General features: G+C 38.5%; 1 protein-coding gene across 5 annotated transcripts in view; it reads left to right on the top strand.

Annotated features, from left to right (window-relative positions):
* Positions 1 to 23,908, top strand: part of ADAM22 (ADAM metallopeptidase domain 22) — a 239,128-nt gene that overhangs the window by 86,884 nt on the left and 128,336 nt on the right. For all 5 annotated transcript variants that reach the window (XM_036246471.1, XM_036246469.1, XM_036246470.1 and 2 more), the window contains exon 4: positions 23,637 to 23,703. In XM_036246471.1, coding sequence (XP_036102364.1) covers positions 23,637 to 23,703 — 67 coding nt within the window. The remainder of the gene's footprint in view (positions 1 to 23,636; positions 23,704 to 23,908) is intronic.

Here is a 23,908-nt window from a genome sequence, read left to right as displayed (position 1 = left end):
AACACATTGTGTCATGATTGTTTGTGTGTGAACTCATATGTAGATGACCTATATCAGGTGGCCATGAAAGAATTGGTTTTGCCTCCTTTTTGTCCTCTGAAAATAAAATATCCAGGCTGTAGCACCCAAAAACCATTTTTTTTACCTGTTGTTTCAGTTTGTCCTGGATGCCACAGTCTCTTTTTCTATGGGTTTCCTTCCTTAAAACATTGTTCAGAACCATCACAGGGTAGTGTCATTATTAGAACTCCTTTGTAAGGGACCTTTTGTTTTGTAAAAACATTATACATAATCTGGATATTTTCCCCCCATCACTAGACTATTCTATCCACTTAGCATATTCACATTAATTAGAGCAGAATAACACCAGTATTGTATGAAAAAAAAAAGAGAGAGCGAATCCAAATCTAATAGAATAAATTATCTGATTGGGTAAAAATACAAATAATTGTTTTTTTCCTTGTGTACAACATGCATTGACAATAAGGCATGTTGTAAAGGAAGAAAGTACTCTTTCCAAAGAAAGGTTTTCAACTGAACAGACCCTTTAAGACTCCCAGTGGTGTGTTCGCTTCCTGTTTTCCTGTTTCAGACACACAAACTTGGAACATGAAAACCCCTGGAGGTCAAATACTATTTAAATGGGTTCTTAGTAGTGAATAATGGCTTCTTAGAAATAAATATCTCTGATTCTTACACAGTAATCTTAGAAAGCAAATTGCATAATTTGCAAGAAATGATTGTAAAAATGTTTACATAAAGTTACGGATAAAAGCAGTATCAGTGCACATTCCTTTTGATAGATAGCTTATGAGTGCTATAGGTTTTTGATATTAAAAAGATTGTGCTTAGTTATAATATCAAAATATATATCATGATATACTATTATATCATGCCTAATGATTTTCTTTTCTGGAATCTATAAAAAAACATGTAAACGACTAAAACATAAAAACAATTAGCTTCATTAACATTCCGTATTTATGTGGTAAAAAAAATTCAAGCAATTTACCATTCAGTTAGGGACAAGATACATTAACTCTTTACAAATTTTAGCATACAGGTTTTATTTTTTTATTTTTTATTTTATTTATTTATTTATTTATTTATTTATTTTTCCACATGTTTATTGTTGGATGTAAAATGTATTACAGATGTTCCACATTTTTCCCCCATTGACCCCCTCCTCCCCCCTCCCGCCCCCCTCCCACCTTTTCCCAAACTATTGTCCGTGTCCATTGGTTATGCATATAAGTTCTTTGGTTTATTTCTTCCCACCCCCCAACCCCTTTCCCTTTGAGGTTTGTCAGTCTAGCAATGAATTTGTGCTTCTTAATCCCTTCACCTTTTTCATCCATTCCCCCAACCCCTTTCCCAACTGGCAACCAACAAAATGTTCTCTGTATCTATGAGAATGTTCCTGTTCTTCCTGTTCATTTTGTTTGTAGATTCCATTGTTGATAGATATGTATTCATTGCCATTTTGTTTGTTCATACATTTTATCTTTTTCTTTAAAAAGACCCTTCATCATTTCATATAATAACGGTTTGGTAGTAATGAACTCCTTTAACTTTTTCTTGTCTGGGAAAGTTTTTATATGTCCATCGATTCTAAATGACAGCTTTGCAGGATAGAGTAATTTTGGTTGTAGGTTCTTGGTTTTCATCACTCTGAATATTTCTTGCCACTCCCTTCTGGCCTGCAAAGTTTCTTTTGAGAAATCAGCTGACAGCCTAATGGGAACTCCCTTGTAGGTAACTAGCTGCCTTTCTCTTGCTGCTTTTAGGATTCTCTCTTTGTCTTGAACCTTTTGCATTTTGATGATGATGTGTCTTGGTGTGGGCCTCTTGGGGTTCATCCTGTTTGGGACTCTCTGTGCTTCCTGGACTTGTATGTCTGTTTCCTTCACCAAGTTAGGAAAGTTTTCTGCCATTATTGTTTCAAACAGGTTTTCGATTTCTTGTTCTCGCTCTTCTCCTTCGGGCACCCCCAAGATGTGAATGTTGGCACGCTTGAAGTTGTCCCAGAGGCTCCTTACACTATCCTCATTTTTTTGGATTCTTTTTTCTTTTTGCTGTTCTGGTTGGGCGTTTTTTGCTTCCTTATATTCCAAATCGATGGTTTGCTCCTTGGATTTACGTACTCTATTATTGAAGCTATGTAAATTATTCTTTATTTCAGTTAAAGCCTCCTTTGTTTCTAACTGTGCAGCGATCATTTCTGACTGGTACTTTTTTATGCTCTTGAGGCCCTCACTGAGTTCATTGAGCATCCTTATAAGCAGTATTTTGAACTCAGCATCTGTTAGGTTGCTTATCTCCATTTCGCTTAGTTCTTTTCTTGGGGTTTTGTTCTGTTCTTTCATTTGGGACCTGTTTCTTTGTATCCTCATTTTGGCTGCCTCCCTGTGTTTGTTTCTGTGTATTACTTAATGAGAGGTATGGGGCTCGCTGAGACCCGATGCTGCTTGTTTGAAAGAATTTAGGAAAAACCTGAGGCAGGATCCAAGACAGGCCAATCCTATGGTTAAGCAAGTAGCAACAGCTTGGGTGGGCTTGAAAGTTGTGTGGGGCGGGGTGGGGCGGGGCCTCAGGGAGTCAGCAGGGCGGGGCTACCAGTGTGAGCCAGGTTGCTGGAGTCCCAGATATGGCAACTGTCTGCCGCCCCAGGGAAGGGCTCACCAAAGGAACAAAGGCCTCTTACCGCACGTTTGTCCCCGAGAAAGCCCCCTCTCCAGCCCTCGCTCCAGTGCCAAACAGCTGAGTTCTTCCCTGTATTTTTCTGGTGCCCCTCGAGCTGCCTCCCCTCCGAGCTTAGAGGGAGAGAGTCCGACCAGTCCGTGCGCGGGCCCTTTAGGGAGCTGCCTGTGGCTCCAGCCAGGTCAGCTTCCCTGAGCCTCAGTTTCTGCTGGTTTTTCCAGCCAGAAGTTATGGGGATTCTCTTCCTGGCACTGGAAACCTGAGCGGGGCACCTGGTGTGGGACGGGGACCCCTCAGTCCTCAGGAAGGACCTTCCCAGCCGCGGGAGCCTCCTGATTTTTATCCGCCACACTTGGGTGTGGGACCAGCCCGTCCAGCGCCGCCGCCCCTCCTACCGGTCTGGATGTAGCTGCTTTTTTTTTTTAATTCCGTAGTTGTAGGACTTCCATTCAGCTTGATTTCAGGCGGTTTTGGATGATGGTTGTTCTGTAGTTTTGTTGTAACTTGGATGTGGTTGTGGGAGAACGCGATACTGCGGTTCCCTACGCCGCCATCTTGACCGGAAGTCCAGCATACAGGTTTTAAAATTCTTAAGGGAGTGAATTTACTTTTAAATATATTTTGTTCTTAAAAACATTAAGCCTTAAGCCATAAACTACTTTAGTATTGTGTTATTTTCCATAATACTGATGAAAATGGATTAAGTGTTAAGTTTCTGAATGTTTTATAAGAGTTCACGAAGAAAAGTAAAAGCCAATTTCTTACGTGGATAGTAAATTTTTTTCTATTAATGATGATCAGAAAGGGCTTTTCTGTTACACCTGTGACTTACTGCATTCTCATGAGTACTGGTGTGGTATTAATAAGCAGGCATTAAGTATTACCCATGGTGTGCTCTCTAATTGCCAGTGTGAAAGAAATTGATAATGAGAATGACAAGGCACACCCATCTTTTCTCCTAGGGCTTCACTCAGGCCAGAACTGTGGTCTTCAGTTGAAAGTTGGGGGTGGCTGGCTCATCCTGACACAGTAGGATTTTTAATGGCTCTGCCCATGGTTTGTCAAGAAGGGAGAGGCCAGTGAGATAACCACATGTAACAATATTTCCTAGGAGGCTGCTGTCCCCTCAAATGCATCTCCATTCTTAAAAGAGGGCTCATGTCTGCGAAGTGCATAGGTTTGTGATTTATACTTTCAGGCTGTCCTTGGAGGAGCGGAGGCAAATTATTGTCCTCGTTTGTTTTCTCCAAGTTGTATTGACCTTGGTCTCGCTCCTTCCTTCACTGTCCCAATCTACTGTGGCAGTGCTGTTGACAGTTTACCAGGTAAATTTATATTAAGTCTTTGACTCTTTCCACTGCTTCCCAATGCAATAGGGCCAGGTAGTCACCAAGTCCTGCAGATGTATTTACTCAAGAGGACATACAATTTAAAATTTTTAAATTTATTTATTTTGTATTCACATAGTATATAATTTAAATTGAGAAAAATAGTGACTCATTCGGGCCCAGTGGGGAAGACGGCATTTCAAATAGAATTTTTCCAAGAGGGTTTATTTATAGTGAGACCATTTACAAAAGCATGGGGGTAAGGAACTATATATAATGCAGTAACCTGGCTGTTATTTCAGCCCAGTTGGGAATGAGGGGAGGGAGTAGGTACTAGAACTAAGGGAGCCAGTCCTGCTGTACAGCTGTTAGCCCTCGAGAGAAACCTTGAATGAGAGAGCCATGAAATGAACACTGTGTCCTCATTCTTCCCCCACTGATCTTCTGTCCTGCTTTCCATTGTCCAGCCCAGCAGACGCCAGAGAGCAGGAAACCCTGATGCTAACCAGACAGGTCAGCCTCTTGGGGTGCACGCAGCGTGGCAAGTGGGTCTCAAGAAGCAAATGGAAGATAACCTGGCACAATAAGATACATGGGAAAAGTCTGTCCCCTGCCCTGGCACCCAGTTCCCCAGTGTGAAATCAACCACTTACTAGGGCCTTCCAGACATTTTAAATCTTGTTAAAGTAAGCTGAGGGGTGGAGATTATTACAGATTTCAAAATTTGTCTAAAGCAAACCTAGTTGCTGGGTAGGATCTGCCGACATGTGCCAAAGATTTGCTGAGGGTCACTTAAGGTAATATGACCCATATCCTGTTCCTGTTTTCTGGGTGCTGTGTATGGTCCATTTTGGCCTTAAAAATGCCAAGTGGGTTAGGTTTTTGTATTATTGCCTTATGTTTCCTTTTAATAATCTGGCTCAGAAATAAAATATGTAAAAATATATTCCCTCTTTTCAGACAAGTGATTATAGCATTTTTATCTTAAATGGACTTTTCAGTGGCTCTAAACACAATTTCCTAACTTGCTTTTCATGGATGGACACTGAATTTCAGGACCCCCTGAAACTGCAGGTAACGTAGGAAGTTTTCAGGAGAGGATGGTCATGGCTTTCATCAAATTTTCATTGAGGTCTTTGTGTCATAAAAGACTAAACATATTTGTCTAAAGGAAGTTTGATTCATTTGGAATTTCTTCTCATAACATATTTTTACTGTGACCTCTGCATTCTTAGAATTCAAGAGCCTGGACAAAGTGAAATTCAAGTGCTCTCAGTAACTTGCAAACTAAAATTCTCTAGTGTTATAGATTAATATGTACTACATGACCCTGAATTATAAAACAGTGTGATCTTGGTCAAGAAATCCCACGATGGCCAGCTAGTAAGATGCTTTATGTTCAATGAGAATATTTAATTTGGATGTAACCAAGAGAAACATGTTTTGCTTAAATGATAAAGAGGTTTCGGGTCAATGAAAAAGTTGCATAGAGTTTTTTAATATACAAAATTGTTCAGAAATTTTGTAATGTGCTCTGTTGTGTGAAAATTGTCATTGATTTATCTGAAACCTGTAGGTAGACTTGATAAATTAAGTACATTCATGTTTAAGAATTTTATCATAAAATCATTGTTCTTTTATGTGAGTGATTTCAAAGTTTTGTCATATTTTGGATTCCAATTTTATGTATTCTATCCTCTGGCCAAATATTCTTTTGAGAAAAAAATCTTAATTTAATATTAAAAATCACTGAGTGAATTCAAGTTGTGATTTCCTAGTAGCATTTAAAGTAACCTTTCTCAAGAAAAGTAATGTTTTTCTTTCATAGGGCACATGCAAACTACTGAAACTCTTGGTGGAGCAATATAATACTTGTTGCTCTGTGTTAGGCTAGAGTAGATGAGTCAACTCTTTACTTCCACTCATTTTACTTTCTTTTGCTTAGGATTCTGGTCACAAGTGTCTGAAACCTAAATAACTTAAACAAAACAGGAATTCATTTTTATTTACAGGAATTATTTGTGGGGTGGAACTGGCTTCAGGCATGGCTACATCCATGGTCTCAATTATTTCAGGTCTATATACCTTTTATTTCTTGGTTCTTCTTCTGTCTGTTTTGGCTTCATTCTCTTTTAAGACATTTTTTTTTTTTTTCATGCTTAGAAAGACACTATGGTTATAGAAAGGTCTAGACTTATAACATTCCAGCCAGTAAACCATGTAGGAAGTAGCCTTCTCTTTCTCCACTTAAAAGTATATAAAATCCAAGGGGAAGAACTTGATTGGCCTTGCTTCATCACATGTTTAGTTGTTGGATCAAATGATAATACTAGCAGCTTACATGATTAGCAGTCCATTCACTGAACAGTGGAGCCATTTCCCAAAGGAGGGGAGGGGTACTATTACCAGAGTAAGGGGTATGTTTGCTGGGCTAGTATAACCAGCAGATGTCTGCTCAATGAGTTAGTGTATACCTGTGTCGGAAAATCCTGCTGCCAAATAAGCAACTGGAATGCCATCCTCTCGTCTTTGTAAGCTAAGAACAAAACTGCTTGTTCTATTTTAACTATAAAAGCACAGACAAAGCAGCTGGAAAATGATGGATCTGTTTGATCTCCACATGTTCTTGATCTTTCTTTAGAAGACTGTCACGTAGATAATGCTTAAATATAATCATCACATAATCTTTATTGTTGCAGAAGGCTTTTAAGTTGCCTACTAGCTGGTAAAATTAAATCTGAATGCAAATGAAAAATAAGTAGCACAGTATGTTTTATGCTTTTGACAGATTTGGAAATAATTACCTTCATGAGTATTTTGAATACAGTAGGCCTTCACTGCTCATTTCTTTACATAACTATCCTTTTTTTCTTTTGGAAATTGATAAAGAATGAACAGAATCAAGTGTTATAATTCGTGCAAGGTTGATTGGCCCTCCCGGTGTTCAGAAATCCTCTAGTGCGAATGTAGTCCTTTTCTTAATTCTTTTGGTGGGAAAAATTATACTTTTTTTTTTTTCCTGTGCAGCATTCTTATTAAGAGCTGGGTACAGACACCTAAAAGGAATAGAGATATAAAATATTTTTCACAATTCCAGTTTCAACATAGCAGTTCATGTTATCACCACATTTATTATAATTGATTATACTCGTGGTGCATTAATACTACATTAACAGTACAGTCAGACAGCCACAGACTAAAGCTATGGGAAAGGTTTCTTACTATCACTTTAGCAGTTCGTTAGAATAGACAATACTGTATCTGTTTCCCTTCTGATGTAAAAATCTCTGGGTAAACTGAGCCCATCCTTAGCTTCTTTTGATTTACTACTGTCCCATGTCCTTCGTCCCCACCTAAGCAATGAGAAGTAAATTAGGATAAAATGAAAAATTTTCCTGAGTTAGTCACCCATTTTTGAAGGATAATTTTGTAAAAGAGGTCCAGAATTTATGGCGACAATAACAAATAAAAAGAAAATATTCTCCTATAAAATCTTATCATCCAAAGAAAACAACTGGCTTTCCCCTCTTCATTTCTTTCTTGTCCTTTCCAGTTGGAGATGCGCATATTTTATGTGGTTGTCATCATACTTAGTTAGAATTTGTATTCCGCCCATTCCATTTAACATTTGTCACAAACAGTCCATATGTTGCATGTCCAGTTTTGCTACATAAGATCGAATTTGCCAATGTCCCATAATTTGCAAAGGAATGAACATTTTATTGGACATTTATGTTATTTCCAGCCTTGAACTTTATAAAGGATGCTATTATAAACATATTTGTGTATTTGAGCCTTTCCTTTCTGGCATTATTTCTTCAAGAAAAATTCAAAGCAATGGGGTGGATCAAAGAGTAGAAGCATTTTTGTAATCTAATTTCATAGTGAATTTGAGATACTTTTAAAATTTGGAAATATGTAGCTACAATGTTTTTAGTAGGTTTTTAAAAATTGCTCATATGAATGTAGTTTTTATTATTTCTTGGCTCTGTCCCATGTATTATACCAAATTACCTCCTTTTATTCTGTTTATGTGGAGGAAAAATGAAAACTTAAAAGCATAGATTCTAAGAAGAAAGAAAAAAAGAGAAAGGTGAGGAGACATATATTGATTTTCTTTTCACCCTACTGTCTAATTTACATTAAGTCTGCCTACTGTAAGTTCCATTAGGTCTGCCTTGATTTCTTTTATCCCTTTCTTTCTTTTGCCAGTTTATAAGAGCTTATTATTTCATGACTGTATCTATGAGTTAACCTTTGAACCCAGTCCTGATCAATGAAGAATCATGATTTAATACTTCCCCACCATCTTTCCCTTTACTAGAAGCTTTTGGATGATTTTCCTGCCTTTCCACCCCTTCCTCCCTGTCTCTCCACCCCCTCACCCAGGGATTTTCTCATAAAACTAGATCTCTTTAATTTTCTGTGATGGGTATAATCATATATACCATCTCCTTAAGACTTTCAGTAGGAAGCCTTATGCTAGTATTTGCTGTAGTTTTAAGTGTCTGTTGGGCAGCTGAGAAAACAAAAGACAATGGGTTAACTCATTTACCCATGTACAATGGGTAAATTGTACCTCACCAGCAGTTAAAAAAAAAATGTTTTTCCTTTATTGATTTTACAGAGAGAGGAAGGGAGAGGGAGAGAGAGAGAAATATCGATGAGAGAGAACATCGACTGGCCGCCTCCTCTGTGTCCCCACTAGGGATTGGGCCCACAACCTGGGCATGTGTCCTGACCGAGAATTGAACCAGCGACCTCTTGGTGCATGGGTCGACGCTCAACCTTGTATGTGTGTGTATGTGTCCCAGGGACCTAGCTCAGTCCCTGACAAGTATGACTTTTGGCATTCTTTTTTTTTTTGTTCAGGTAGAGTGGGAGAGAGAGAGAGGAACAGAGAGAGAGAAACATCGATGTGAAGGGACACATCGAGTGGTTGCCACCCGCACAACCGACCAGGGCCGGGGACAAACTGCAACCGAGGTACGTGCCCTTAGCGGGAACCGAACCCGGGTCTCTCAGGACCGCAGGCCGACGCTCTAACCGCTGAGCCAAACTGGCCAGGGCTGACTTTTGGCATTCTTAACATCCCATGGAGAGAGAAGTATTTTTCATCTCATTCTGTGGGAGAGAACATAGATTATAAAGAGACAAGTTCAATGATCAACTAGGTTTTGACACAGGATAAAAATTATAAAAAAAATTAGTTCCTTCTGTCAAAAAATTTAACATATAGTATTAATTTCAGAACATGTTGGCTTATGGTTGTCAGACATATTCATTGCCTTATAAACTACAAAATCCCTGGATGAAAAACTTATACTAGAGTTTTCATTTATAAGCATGTTCCAGAAAAGTCCCACAAACAGAAAACTACATCTTTGTTATTCTACACAGTAATTGTGTACATTCATTTCTTAATCCGATTGGATAGTTTCACATTTTTCCCTGAGACTATGGATCTGCAAAGGACAGTAGCCATAATCAAGTTTATGAGAATGAATTCTAAGTTAGAAAACAAGTAACTTCCACAGGGTAGCTTTAATCTGAACCTGATTTTGTTCCCACATCTTTCCAAATATGGATGAATTCAAGATTAGAATATATGATAGGATTGTACTTGAAAAGTTTTTCCTTCTTTATGTGTGTGTGTGTATTTTCATTTTCAGAATTGGTAGTGGTGATGATTATTCGGTATTTATTACCTATCTAAAAAAAGGAGCCCTGGCCGGTGTGGCTCAGCAGCTAGAGCATTGACCCTCGGACCAAAGAGTCTTGGGTTTGATTCTTTGCTGCAGTTGGGTCCCCGGCCCTGGTTGGGTCATGCAGGAGGCAACCAGTTGATATGTCTCTTTCATGTTGATGTTTCTCTCTCTCTCTCTCTCTCTCTCTCTTCCTCACTCTATCTGAAGATAAGTGGAAGAATATTCCCGGGTGAGGATTTAAAAAAAGGAAAAAAAATAATGAACTACTTTGTCATTTTCTCATTCTCTAGGTTCTGCCAGTGTTATTCTACTGAATCAGCTCTCACTCACGTTACCAATAACATACTTTTTTCAAAAGTAATGTCTTTTTTTTTGTCCTTGGCTTTTCTGTAAGTATTGGAAAGGTTGAAGAGGTTGAGTCTCTCATTGTTAAAACTCTTTCTTAAAATATTGATTCATCCTTCCTTTTTTCCAATTTCTTTAATACCACTTCTTTCTCTAAATGTGGGCACATCCAAGCCTGAGCCAATGTCTTATTTATTCTTCCAGTTACCATCATAGCTCAACTCTATTTCTGTATATATTTCCTAAACTTGTCCTCTTTCATAAGCGTTCTCTCCACAACTTCAGTTACTATTGCACACCTGTCAGTGGACCAGGCTTTCTGTGATGACTTCAAAATCAACATGTCCATCGCTAAATTCATCATCTTTTCCCCTGTACAGGTCTTTTTTTCAGATTTCATGTATCTACTTCCTCAGACATCCAGGCTTATTAAATAATCTGTTGCAGATGATGGGGTAAAGAAAATCCGAATTTTGGGGGCGGATTTTTCTGTTGCTAATTTTCTGTTGCTGCGTAATGAATTGCCACAAACTCAGTGGCTTAAAACAACACAAGTTTGGCCCTGGCCAGTTTGGCTCAGGGGTTAGAGCATCAGCCTGTGGACAAGAGAGGCCTGAGTTCAGTTCCCACTAAGGGCACGTACTTCGGTTGCCGCTGGTTGGGGTTGTGTGGGTGGCAACCAGTTGATGTGTCTCTCTCACATCGATGTTTCTCTTTCTCTCTCTCTTCCTCCCTCTCTCCCTTCCTCTCTTCCTCCCTCTGTATCTGAAAATGAATGCAAAAATGTCCTCAGGTGAGGATTAAAAAAACGCACAAAACAAAACAACACAAGTTTGTTATCCCCTTGTTTCTGTAGATCAGGAGACCATGTTCAGATTATCTGGGTCCTCTGCTCAGGAGGGAATAAAGGTGCTGGCTGGGGAGGTGACCGCATCTGAGGCCCAGGATTGTCTTTCAAGCTCATTCTGGTTGTTGGCAGAATTCAGAATTGGTTGTATGACTGATGTGCCTGTGTTCGTGCTAGCTGTTGTCTGTAGATCGCTCTCAGAAACTAGAGGTCACCCTCAGGTCACGGCCACGTTGCCCTTTCCGTAGGCACTGCATGGCTGTTGCTCTGCCCGGCCTGCAGAAGGGTTGCTGCTGCTGCTTCCTGACCTGCTTGCGGCTCACCTGCTGAAGTCAGGCCCACTCCCCATTTTCTTCCTTTTCATTAACGCTAAGTCAGCTGATAAAGGGACCTTAGTTATATCTGCAAAATCTCTTTTCCCATATAATGTAACAAAATCATGGAATGATACCCCATCGTATTCACGGTCCCACCCACACTTGGGGATGTTCTTATGGAGGATGTATATACCATCCAGTGGGAATCATGGGGACCGGCTTAGAATTCTGCTTACCACAGGTAGGTGGGGGCAAGAATGGTAAGGAGTGCCAGCATTAATTATTCAGGTGATGACATTAAGACTAACATAGGTAGTGCCATCAGAGTACCAGTGTAAGGTGTCATTAGTGTGTATTTATGAAAAGTTTACTAATTATGTATATATTAACATGTTTTGTTTTTTTTATCCTCACCCAAGGACATTTTTGCATTTTTCTTCAGATAGAGCAGGAGGGAGAGAGGGAGGAAGAGAGACCGAGAAACATCTATGTGAGAGAGAAACATCGATGTGAGAGAGACACATCGACTGGTTGCCACCCACACAACCCCAACCAGGGCTGGGGACAAAGTGCAACCAAGGTATATGCCCTTAGTGGGAACCGAACCCAGGACCCTCTGGTCTGCGGGCTGGCACTCTAACCGCTGAGCCAAACTGGCCAGGGCTATCAATGTGTATTTTTAAAAACATTTCTAGAAAATGTTTTACTATGCACTCCTCTGCGTTCCACTACAATAATTGTATCTTAAATCTGTCTTAGATGCCTTTTGGTAAACATTTCCCACAACGCAACCATTTTAAATGTGAAATTGAAGATTATGTTGGGACCTACTATGTTGTTATTGAGAGGAGCATATGAGATTTCTTTGCCCTTATTCATTGTTATAAAATTCTGTACGATTATACATGTTTTTTCCCTGTAGCTAGTCCAGGTGAGATGCAATATAAGGTGACTCTCTTCAGTTGTCCTCCCAGATAAGGATAATTGCATCTGGCGAATAATCTAATTACGACTCTTATCCTATTCCACCCTCCAACTTTGGAGGAATAGCATTCCTTTTAGTTTAAGTAGCTTTTATGTGTATGCGTGTGAGCCAAACCATATTTGAAATGTTATTTTTCTTAGGAAGAAATCTGTTAATAAAAGAAATAAAAATGTAGATTTCTTTTTTGTTGTTGTTTTTAATCCTCACCCAAGGATATTTTTCCATTTATCTTCAGACAGAGTGGGAGGGAGAGAGGGAGAGGGGGAGGGAGAGAGAGAGAAACATCGTCATGAGAGAGACACATCAACAGGTTGCCTCCTGCATGACCCCAACCAGGGCTGGGGTCGAACTGGAACTGAGGTACATGCCCTTGGCTGGAACCAAACCTGCAACTCATTGGTCCACAGGCCAACACTCTACTGCTGAACCAAACTGGCCAGGTTGTAGATTTCTTTTGTTTTAAAATATATATTTATTTAGAGAGAGAGCAAGGGAGATGGGGAGGGAGAAAAACACTGATGAGGGAAACACTGATTGGCTGCCTCCTGCACACCCTCTACTGGGCAGCCCGAAACCTGGGCATGTGCTCTGACTGGGATCCAGCTGGTGGCCTCCTGGTGCATGGGACGTTGTTCAACCAACTGAGTCACAATAGCCAGGGCAAAAAAAATGTACATTTCTTATTTGAATAAAGAGAATAATGTTTCTGCTCTGGTTTCCTAAAATGTATTTATAAATAGCATCTGTTTCTGTATAAATATAGAGGCTTGTTAATTATATTCTGCTATTGTTTCTAAAACTGATAATAGAGCTTTGTTTTGAGTCATCTCTGTTTTTTAAACCGTTTCCCCAATCTCATAAGAAAGTATGTCTTAAAGAAAACAGTATCTCTTTGGGGAAGCCAGTGTTTTGTTTTGTTTTTTCACAGATTTTGCATAAATCTGAACCTGTTACCACTTTTAGGAGATATATTCCATAAACTATAAGAAAGAGAGATATTCAGTCTTATTTCTGTTTTACAGAGGCTGGTATTAAGAAATTTAGATGATTTTTACAACTATGTTATTTTAGCTAGAGCATTTTGTAAGAAAAAAAGGAAGAAGTAAACTGGTTTTATTTTCAAATCAGTGGATTATGTTGATATGGTTAATAGCTGATTTGAAATTAAATACTGACAATTGAAGACTTAACTGTTTAATTTGGAGCTGCTTATAGCAATCAAGATTATTATGTGGAAAAATCTTTTATACATATATTCATAGATTACTGTGCTTTAGACCCTCTGACTTTGTCTTTGATCTGAGGGAGTTTAAAATGGAATTGGAAATTAATGTGCTTATCTCTACTCACATACATATTCAGTCCTCATTTCTCTTGACTGACTTAGCATTTCTCTTAGAAAAAAATAAGACTCATGGCTCAGTCAGTAATTGTATCCATCTTCCAATTCAAGTCTTTTTTGAACTTGTTCCGGTCAGGGTAACCTTTTGCCTCCATTACGGGATCCTTGGTAATCCATTGGAATCCACAAGATAATGTCTTATTCTTTTGTGTTGCTAAAATGTGTTTCTAATGCAATCTCAAGGTGTCTGATGTGTTTTGGGCTCTTATTATCTTGTTCATTCATCAGTGTTTTTTCCTACTTCCTGGGTATATCAAATCTAATTTTGAGGATATTAATAGCCTTCTAAGGAAAGAAATATACCACAGCCACGGAAGGAAAATTTTGTTACCAGTAGCAAGAAGGTGGGTGAAATTCACTTCTCTGCACAATGGTCCCTTTTCAGGTAGCTTACCTGTTTTTTCTCTTCTGAATGCTCGATGGTAGTTGCATACGCTGTATTTCAAATCTTCAGTTTCAAACAACAGTACCATTTCTTATCTGAAACATGGATATCAGCTACTTTTCATAATAGAGTTTATAGCATTCCATACTATAAAAAAGTACACTTAGAAATTTACATTTGTTTTCTATTTGAATCAGTGAAAAAGTTGAATAAAGGTATAGGCAAAATACTTAAAAAGAGCATTTGCATTATTTCAGCTCCATCCATGCATAGCCGCACATGTCCACATGTGGGTGGAAATTGTGAAGAGTTTTTCATCTATATGCATACCATTTAGAAATACAAGAGATCCCAGGGAAAATAACTTCCATCTTCAGCATTAGAGATACTTCTTTTTATCTACTTTTATGTATGTGCATTATGGAAATCAAATATACTATTCTTCTCATTGCTACAATATGGCTTACATTAAATCCAAAGAGAAGTACTTCTTTTTGAAATTAAAATAGGGAAGCTAAACAATATGCGGTCTATTAAAAAGTAAATATTTTAAATGCCTTTCAGAATTGTAGTCATATTATTGCCCTTTGCAACTCTCAGATAGTAAACTGTAGTTTCAGTGTTAGTTAAGCTATTGGTAATTCCATTATTTGAAGAAAGTAATTTAAAATTAACATAGAAGCTATTCTTTTTTGGATTATGGCTATTGTGATTATGATAATCATGGCTTTTTAAAAATGTTCATGAACTTCATTGTTATCTACTTTATTACATGTTCTCGTAATGATAACACACAGGTTGATTAATATGATGTGTAACATTTCACTAATCTACCTAAGTTGGAGAAATTCATTCTCATTTATGTAATGGAGATATTTTTATCACGAATCTCCTTTGCTAATCATCTCCACCTACTGCAGCTAGGTTATTTTTAATAGGACTTTCATCTTGAATAGTCCTTTCATGTACATTGGCCATGATAAAATCCTCAGCAGTCTGTTTGTACCCTTTTCTATTAATAGAGGGATGCAATTGTTCAAAGCATGGACTCAGAAATCAGACCTACCTGGGAATGGATCTGGTGCTATCACTGACCAGCTGGAGAACTTTGGGCTTCCCATTTGACCTTTCCAGGCTTCTGTTTCCTTGCCTATTAAAGGGGATCATATTTAGACCTACCTCATTAGTTGGCTGTGTACTTCAGTGAGCAACTAATGCATGTAAAGTACCTAGCACAGTGCCCGGCACACAGCCCTCCACAAATGCTAGCTTTTGGTATTATTTTCTCAGTTTGAACCCGCTGCTGTGAATAAGCTTATCTTCTCACTACCTCTGAAGTCACTTGTAGTTTTTTCTTTGCTACAACTCTGCTTTGGTCATTCCTCTCATTTGAAATGTTCTTCTCGGCCTCTCTCCAACCTGCTGACATTCTCTCCACCTTCTAAGAATGAAGTCTTACAGCTTTCATGCACCCTCCCTTAACTGTTCTAATTCACAGAGGTCTTTTCTTTTATGCATCCTGCGTTCCTACTTTAGCTCCATTTATTGAGGCTCTCGCCCTGGTCGGTTTGGCTCAGCGGTTAGAGCATTGACCTGCGGTCCAGAGAAACCCGGGTTCGGTTCCCGCTAAGGGCACGTACCTCGGTTGCAGTTTGTCCCCGGCCCTGGTTGGTCGTGCGGGTGGCAGCCACTCGATGTGTCCCTTTCACGTCGATGTTTCTCTCTCTCTCTGTGTTCCTCTCTCTCCCTCCCACTCTATCTGAACAAAAAGTGGAAAAATATCCTCAGGTGAGGATAAATTAAAAAAAAAACAAAAAAATATTGAGGCTCTCAATAATACATTGCCTTGAGATCTGTTCTTTATATTTTCTTGTTTCCATAATAAGATTTGAAGTTCCATGGGATCAAATGCCCTTTAAATTCTCACATCTTTCTAGGAATTGAATGTGTGGTCATGTTGTTAGCGGGAACCGAACCTCGGTCTCTCCAGACCGCAGGCCGACGCTCTAACCGCTGAGCCAAACCGGCCAGGGTGTATTTTGTCATTTTTAAAACTGATTTTGTATCTGGAAATAAGTGACATAAAGAGTAAAAAACAAACAAAAGATCAATGAAACAAAGACCTTGTTCTTTGAAAAGATAAACAAGATTGACAAACCTTTAACCAGACTAATCAAGAAAAAAAGAGAGAGGACTCAAATAAATAAAATCAGAAATGACAGAGGAAAAGTAACAACTGACAGCACAGAAATACAAGGGTTGTAAGAAAATACTATGAACAACTATATGCCAACAAATTGGACAACCTGGGAAAAAGGGACAAATTTCTAAAAACATATAATCTTGCCCTGGCCGATTTGGCTCAATGGTAGAGGATCAGCTGGCAGACCAATGAGTTGCGGGTTTGATTCTGGCCAAGGGCATGTACCTTGGTTGCGGTTCATCCCCAGCCCTGGTTGGGGTCGTGCGGGAGGCAACCAGTCGATGTGTCCCTCTCACGTCGATGTTTCTCTCTCTCTACCTGTCTCTCTCACTCTGTCTGAAGATAAATAAAAAATTATTCTCGGGTGAGGGTTAAAAAACAAACAAACAAACATACAAAACTCAATCAGGAAGAATCAGAAAACTTAAATAGATTGACAACAACTAATGAAATTGAAGCAGTAATCAAAAACCTCTCAGCAAGCAAACAAAAGTCCTGGATTGGGTGGCTTCACAGCTGAATTTTATCAAACACTCAAAGAAGAGCTAACACCTATCCTCAAACTATTAAAAATAAAAATAAAAAATAAAAATAAATAAATAAATAAATAAATAAATAAATAAATTCAAGTGGAAGGAAGACTTACAAGCTATTTTTTAAGGCCAACATTATCCTAACTACAAAACCAGATAAAGACAGTACACAGAAAGAAAATGATAGGCCAATATCCCTGATGAACATAGATGTTAAAAATCCTCAACAAAATATTAGCAAACCAAATCCAGCAATACATTAAAAAGATTATACATCATGGTCAAGTGGAATTTATTTCAGGGATGCAAGGTGGGTATAATATTCACAATTCAATAAATGTGATACACCACCTAAACAAAATGAAAAATAAAAATCATATGATCATATCAGTAGATGCAGAAAAATCATTAGAAAATATTAGGCAACTAATTTTGATAAAAACTCTCAGCAAAGTGGGAATAGAGGGATCATACCTGAGCATAATAAAAGCCATATATGAAAAAACTATAGCCAACATCATACTCAATGGGCAAGAATGAAAAGTGTTTCCTTTAAGATCAGGAATAAGACAGGGGTGTCCACTTTCAGCACTCTTCTTTAACGTAGTACTGAAAGCTCTAGCCATGGCAATCGGCAAGAAGAAGAAATAAAAGGCATCTAAATTGGAAATGAAATAAAGCTGTCATTAATCACTGATGATATGATATTGTACATAGAAAATCCTAAGGACTCCACCAAAAAACTGCTTGATCTAATAAAGTAGCAAAGTAGCAGGATACAAAATTAATATCCAGAAAGCAGTGCCATTTTTATACATGAAAAATGAAGCATGAGAAAGAGAAACTAAGAAAAAGAATTTTATTTACTATTTGAACAGAAAACAATAAGGTACCTGGGAATAAATTTAACCAAGTTAAAAGACCTATACTTGGAAAACCATAGAACATTGAAGAAATTGAGGAAGATACAAATAAGTGGATTGGAATAATTAACATCATTAAAATGTTCATACTATTCAAAGCATTCTATAGATTCAACACAATTCCTATTAAAATACCAATGACGTATTTCACAGATCTAGAACAAATATTCCAAAAACTTATATGAAACTAAAAATCACCCTGAATAGCCTCAGCAATCTTGAGAAAGAAGAACAAAGTTGGAAGTATCACAATATTGGATATCGAACCATAGTACAAGGCCATTGTAATCAAAACAGCATGGTACTGGTATATGAACAGGTATATAGACCAATGGAACAGAACAGCGAGCCCAGAAATCAATGCACATCTCTTTGGACAATTAATATTGGACAGAGGAGGTAAGAGCATACAGTATAGAGTAAAGACAGTCTCTTCAATAAATGGTGTTGGGAAAATTGGACAGACACATATAAAAAAATGAAACTAGACCACTGTCTTACAGTATACACAAGAATAAACTCAAAATGGATAAAAGACTTAAATGTAAGTTGCAAAACCATAAAAACCCTAGAAGAAAACATAGGCAGTAAAATCTCAGACATCTCACGTAGCAATATTTTTGCCAATATATATCCTAGGATAAGGGAAACAAAGGAAAAAAATAAGCAAATGGGACTACGTTGAACTAAGAACTCTGCACAGCAGAAGAAACCATCAGCAAAATGAAAAGAGAACCCTCTGAATGGGAGAACATATTTGCCAATGATGCATCTAACAAGTGGTTAATTTCCAAAATATATATTTATTTATCTTCACGCAAGGACATTCTTTCATTTTTTGTTCAGATAGAGTGTGTGTGTGGGGAGAGAGAGAGAGAGAGAAACATCTACGTGAAAGGAACACATTAAGTGGCTGCCACCCGCACAACCCAACCAGGGCTGGGGACAAACTGCAACCAAGGTACATGCCCTTAGCGGGAACCGAACCCGGGTCTCTCTGGACCAGAGGCCAGTGCTCTAATTGCTGAGCCGAACTGGCCAGGGCTAATTTCCAAAATATATAAAGAACTTATACAACTCAACAGCAGAAAGACAAACAATCCAATTAAAAAATGGGCAAATAGCCTGAGTAGACATTTTTCTGAAGAGGACATATGATGGTCAATGATATATGAAAAAATGCTCAACATCACTAATCACCAGAAATATGTAAATTAAAACCACAATGAACTATCACCTCATTACCTGTTAAAATGGTTGTCATCAATAAATCAACGAACAAATGCTGGCGAGAATGTGAAGAAAAGCAAACCCTCATGTGCTGCTGGTGGGAATACAGACTGGTCCAGCCACTGTGGAAAACGGTATTGAGTTTCCTCAAAAAATTAAAAAGGGAATTGCCTTTTGACCCAATGTTTTCACTTTTGGGAATATATCCTAAGAATCCCAAAATACCATTCAGAAAGAATGTATGTGTCTCTATGTTCATAGGAGTGTTATATACAATAGCCAAGATTTGGAAACAGCCCAAGTGTCCATCAGTAGATGAGTGGACAAAAACACTGTGGTACATTTACACAATAGAATACTATGTGACTGTTAGATAGAAGCAACTCTTATCGTTTGCTACAGCATAGATGGACCTGGAGATTATTATGTAATCAAAATAAGCCAGACAGAGGAAGACAAATACCACATGATCTCATTTATGTGTGGAATCTAATGAACAAAATAAACTGAAGAATAAAACAGAACCAGAGGCATGGATACGTGGAATAGATTGACAGAGATCAGCGGGAAGGAGAATGGATTAAAGAAGTTGAAGAGATTAACCAAAGAACATATAGGCACGCCCTTGGACACAGACAACAGTGTGGTGATGCTTAGAGGGCGGGACACAGGGGCAGGTTGGAGGTGGTAAAGGTGAGGAAAATTGGGGATGTCTGTAACAGTGCCAACAACAACAAAAACACGGGGCACAAATGGGTGTCAGCAGTGTCCTTAACCAGAGTAATTTTGCCTCCCAGTGTACATTCAGTAATGCCTGGAGACATTTTTGATGGTTAAGACTGGAGTGTGTGTGTGTGTGTGTGTGTGTGTGTGTGTGATGTTATTGGCATCTAGTGGGTAGAGGCCAGGGATGCTGCTAAACATGCTACAGTGCACAAGGTGCTCCCAAGAAAAAGAATTATCTGGCCCAAATGTCATTAGTGTAGTAGTTAAGGAACCCTGGATGTCACAAATAGGTGGTTGAATTAGACCTCATAAATATTGTATCCTGAGTATTTAGTGTTTCTCGTATATTTATTACATCATAAACATTTATTATTCAGGTGCCTCATGAATATTAAGTATCTTTTTATCAATATGTAACACACATGATTTTCTTCTCTTTTCTTTTTAATCCTCACTCAAGGACATTTTTGCATTTATCTTCAGATAGAGAGGGAGGAAGAGAGAGAGAGAAACATTGATGTGAGAGAGACACATCAACTGGTCGCCACTCACATGACCCCAAATGGGGCCGGGGACAAACTGTAACCGAGGTACGTGCCCTCAGCGAAAACCGAACCCGGGTCTCTCTGTTCCACAGGCTGAAGCTCTAACTGCTGAGCCAATCTGGTCAGGGATGATTTTCTTGTACTTTATACATCCGATGCATATTGACCATGTCTAAAAAAATTTTTATTATTAGCTACTTATCTATATTTAGAACATCATAAGACTGCCTACATTTTATAAACTTCATATTTATTCATTTAACAGAATTGAAGACTCACAAAAGCAAATTCACATTACACCTGTCCTGAAATTTCTAATAAAAAATAAGATATAAATATCCTGATTGAGCAACTTTTAGCTGTGTTTTCTGCAACTTGCAGCTTAGAGCATCCTAGCTGGTTTCCCCATTTAAAGTCAGTAGGAAAACAAATTCCAAAGACAAATGAAACAAGGACTTAGACTATAATTGTAGGTTTCCCAAATGGTAATGTAAGCATCAGATACTGTAGAAACTGATAATGATGCCTGTGTTAATGTAACTCTTGTTTGATCATTCTGTTTACATTTCAAGCAACTGTTAAGTATGGAGCTTATCATGGTAGGACTGTGGGCTCAGAAATTCACATTTTTTACATAATTGGGACAATTTTGGCTTGGTGACCTTCAGAACACTGTGAAAAAGATTTTTTTAGTTGGCTGAATGTTTATTCATAGAGTAGATTCAGAAATATCAACTGATGGTTGGCACCAATTCAATGCCAGCAGGAATCCCCAGTTTGGGATGTGGTGAAGAAGGACACTTTATTCAGTGCAGACAGCTCAGTTATGAAACAGCACAGCTGTGGAACAGCAGGGCTGTGAGGCTGGCTCTGGGTGAGGCGGCCCTCAGGCAAGGTCCCTCTTGGACTAGACTCTTCTGCTCTGCTCTGTCTGCTCTGCTCCACTTGCTTTGTTCCATTCCAGTCTTGCGAGAAGTCTTCGGTGTTTTGTCCTAGGTGTTTCAACTCCAGCCAGGGAAATGCAATTTTCAGTCTTTGGTGGAAAAGGAAAGTGCCCTCCTGGAGCCAGGGGGTAGCTGACATACAGTATATAGAGAGAAGCCCCCACCCCAGTCTCTGATTAGTCTGTCCTCATGTAAATGAGGACTCCAAATCCTCACACTCTGATTGGTCCAAAAGGCACTTCCCTGATTGGTCAGAATGGAGCCACTCTGATAGGTTGGTGAAGATGCTAAATGTGATGTCACTATACAGCTCCCATTGGACAGGGAAGGCCTCAGTCTTATTGGTTGAACTAGGATTCCAGGACCTACTTTATAAGGGCTGGCTCAGATGGCAGGAACACAAGTATAGGCAGGCCATTCAGTGCAGGCTTCTCCCTGAAGTGTGGTTTGCATGAGGGACCCCCTGTTTACAAATGGCTTGGCTTTTAAATTTGAGCCGCTTTGACCACCAGATACCTTTCTTAGTAGGTATCTCCATTCTCAGGGTCCACAAAAATTTGTAGCTTGATGTATTATTTTTATTAATGTTAATTTTATTTATATTTTAGTGCTTTAAAAATATAAAGACTTCAATACTTTTTATGTAAATTGTGTCATGACGCACCTCCATTAAAGGGGAATTTTTTTAAATTTAATTAATTTCTTTTTGTTACAGATGTTTCTCCTTTTCCACCCACTGATTCCCCCCTCCCCCTCCTGTCCCCAGCTTTGTTGTCCATGTCCATTGTTCATGCATACATGCATATAATTTCTGTGGTTTATCTCTCCCCCACAACCCTCTCTTCTGGGGATTGTCACTCTGTACCCCACTTCCACGTCTCTGGGACTACCCCATTCCTCAGACTGTTTTGTTCATTATATTCCACAAATAAGTGAGATCATATAATACTTGTCTTTCTCTGTTTTGCTTGTTTCGCTTAGGATAATACTTTCCAGGTCCCTCCATGTCATCTCAAAGGATAAGAGATCTTTCTTTCTTACAGCTGCATAGTACTCCATTGTGTATATGTACCACTGCTTTTATATCCATTCGTCTACTGATGGACCCTTGTTTCCAGACCTTAGATATTGTAAATAGTGCTGCTATGAACATGGGGGTACATATATTCTTTCTGATGGGTGTTTCAGGCTTCTCAGGGTATATTCCTAGAAGTGGGATCACTGGGTCAAATGGAAGTTCAATTTTTAATTTTTTGAGGTAACACCATATTGTTTTCCATAGTGGCTACACCAGTCTGCATTCCTACCAGCAGTGTGCTAGAGTCCCCTTTTCTCCACACCCTCGCCAACATTTGTTGTTTGATGATTTGTTGATGGCGTCCATTCTGACAGGTGTGAGGTGATGCCTCATTGTTGTTTTAATTTGCATCTCTCTGATGATTAGTGATGTTGAGCATTTCTTCATTTGTCTCTTAGCCATTTGTGTGTCCTGTTTGGAGAGGTGTCTATTTAGTTCCTCTGCCCATTTTTTAATTGGGTTCTTTGTCTTCCTTTTGTTGAGTTGTAGGAGCACTCTATATATATTGGAAATTAACCCTAAAGGGGAAATTTTTTTTCACACACATGGTATTAAAGAGAAATGTATTTAAGATGATGTAAATAATTGAAAATTCTATAAGAAGGTTGTTTAGTAGAGATTTCAAAAGAGAATTATTTTAAATTACTGATAGTATGTTCCTTTTCAATTCTTATAGTTTTCTTTTTCCCCTTTTTTATTTTTGTGATGAAAAGTAATGTTTTGTTAGATAAAATAATCACACACAACATTTAAAGAGATGGTAGCAAGTTAAAACTGTTTGGTCAAAAGCTAAAGTAAAAAGGAGAAGAATGATGTCTTTGTAATAATAGTATGCTGTGGTAGTTTCTAGAACTCCTCATCAAGATCAATGGAATCAGCTCTGCTAAGCAAAGGGTGACAGGTGGTTTAGTCAATTCAGCCTTATGACCTTTTAGAAATACAGTCGTTCCTCGTTTATCATGGTTAATCTGTTCCAGACTCTAACGGTTGCACCTGGCCTTGAAGGATTCCTGGGGTGCTTGAATACATAGGCCTACAGTCTATATGTACAGTAATTTTAATTTTAATTTTAATTTTAATTTTAATACAGGGGAATATAATTGACTCAGACAACTGAGTGCGCACTATATCATTTTCACTGTCTCCCACAACTATTTAATGAATATATTTGAAAAAACCGTGATTGAGTGATGCTGCAAAAGTCGAAGCACAAAGTGGCGAGGGACAACTGTACTAGGCTGTGTGTGTGCGTGTGTGTGTGAGAGAGAGAGAGAGAGAGAGTGAGAGAGAGACAGAGACAGAGAGAGAAAGAGAGACCTATAACGTTTTGTTTTAAAATTCAAGTTAGAGTCATTAAAGCTGGTATGTGTGAACTTGATTTTCAAATGCTTTACATTTTCAAGTCCTGTTTAATCATCCTTTCTTTTGTTGTTGCAGTGATTTGCTATCCTCTGAATACATAGAGAGACACATTGAACATGGAGGAAAGATTGTGGAAGTTAAAGTAAGTAAAATTTTTCTTCCTCTGGGGGAAATTTTTTCAGAATCTTTTTGTTTTTTTTTGTGGTACGTGCCCCTAGCAGGAATTGAACCTGGGACTCTCATCCGCAGGCCGACGCTCAACTGCTGAGTCAGACTGGCCAGGGCTCAAAATCTTTTAAATACTGATTATGATTATAACTTTCAGTGATACTTCTAATGTGTTTTGG

Source organism: Molossus molossus, unplaced genomic scaffold (assembly GCF_014108415.1).
Source record: "Molossus molossus isolate mMolMol1 unplaced genomic scaffold, mMolMol1.p scaffold_m16_p_7, whole genome shotgun sequence".
Classification (NCBI taxonomy): domain Eukaryota; kingdom Metazoa; phylum Chordata; class Mammalia; order Chiroptera; family Molossidae; genus Molossus; species Molossus molossus.
Note: the sequence above shows the minus strand (reverse complement) of the source record. Positions and strands in the feature narration are given on the sequence as shown.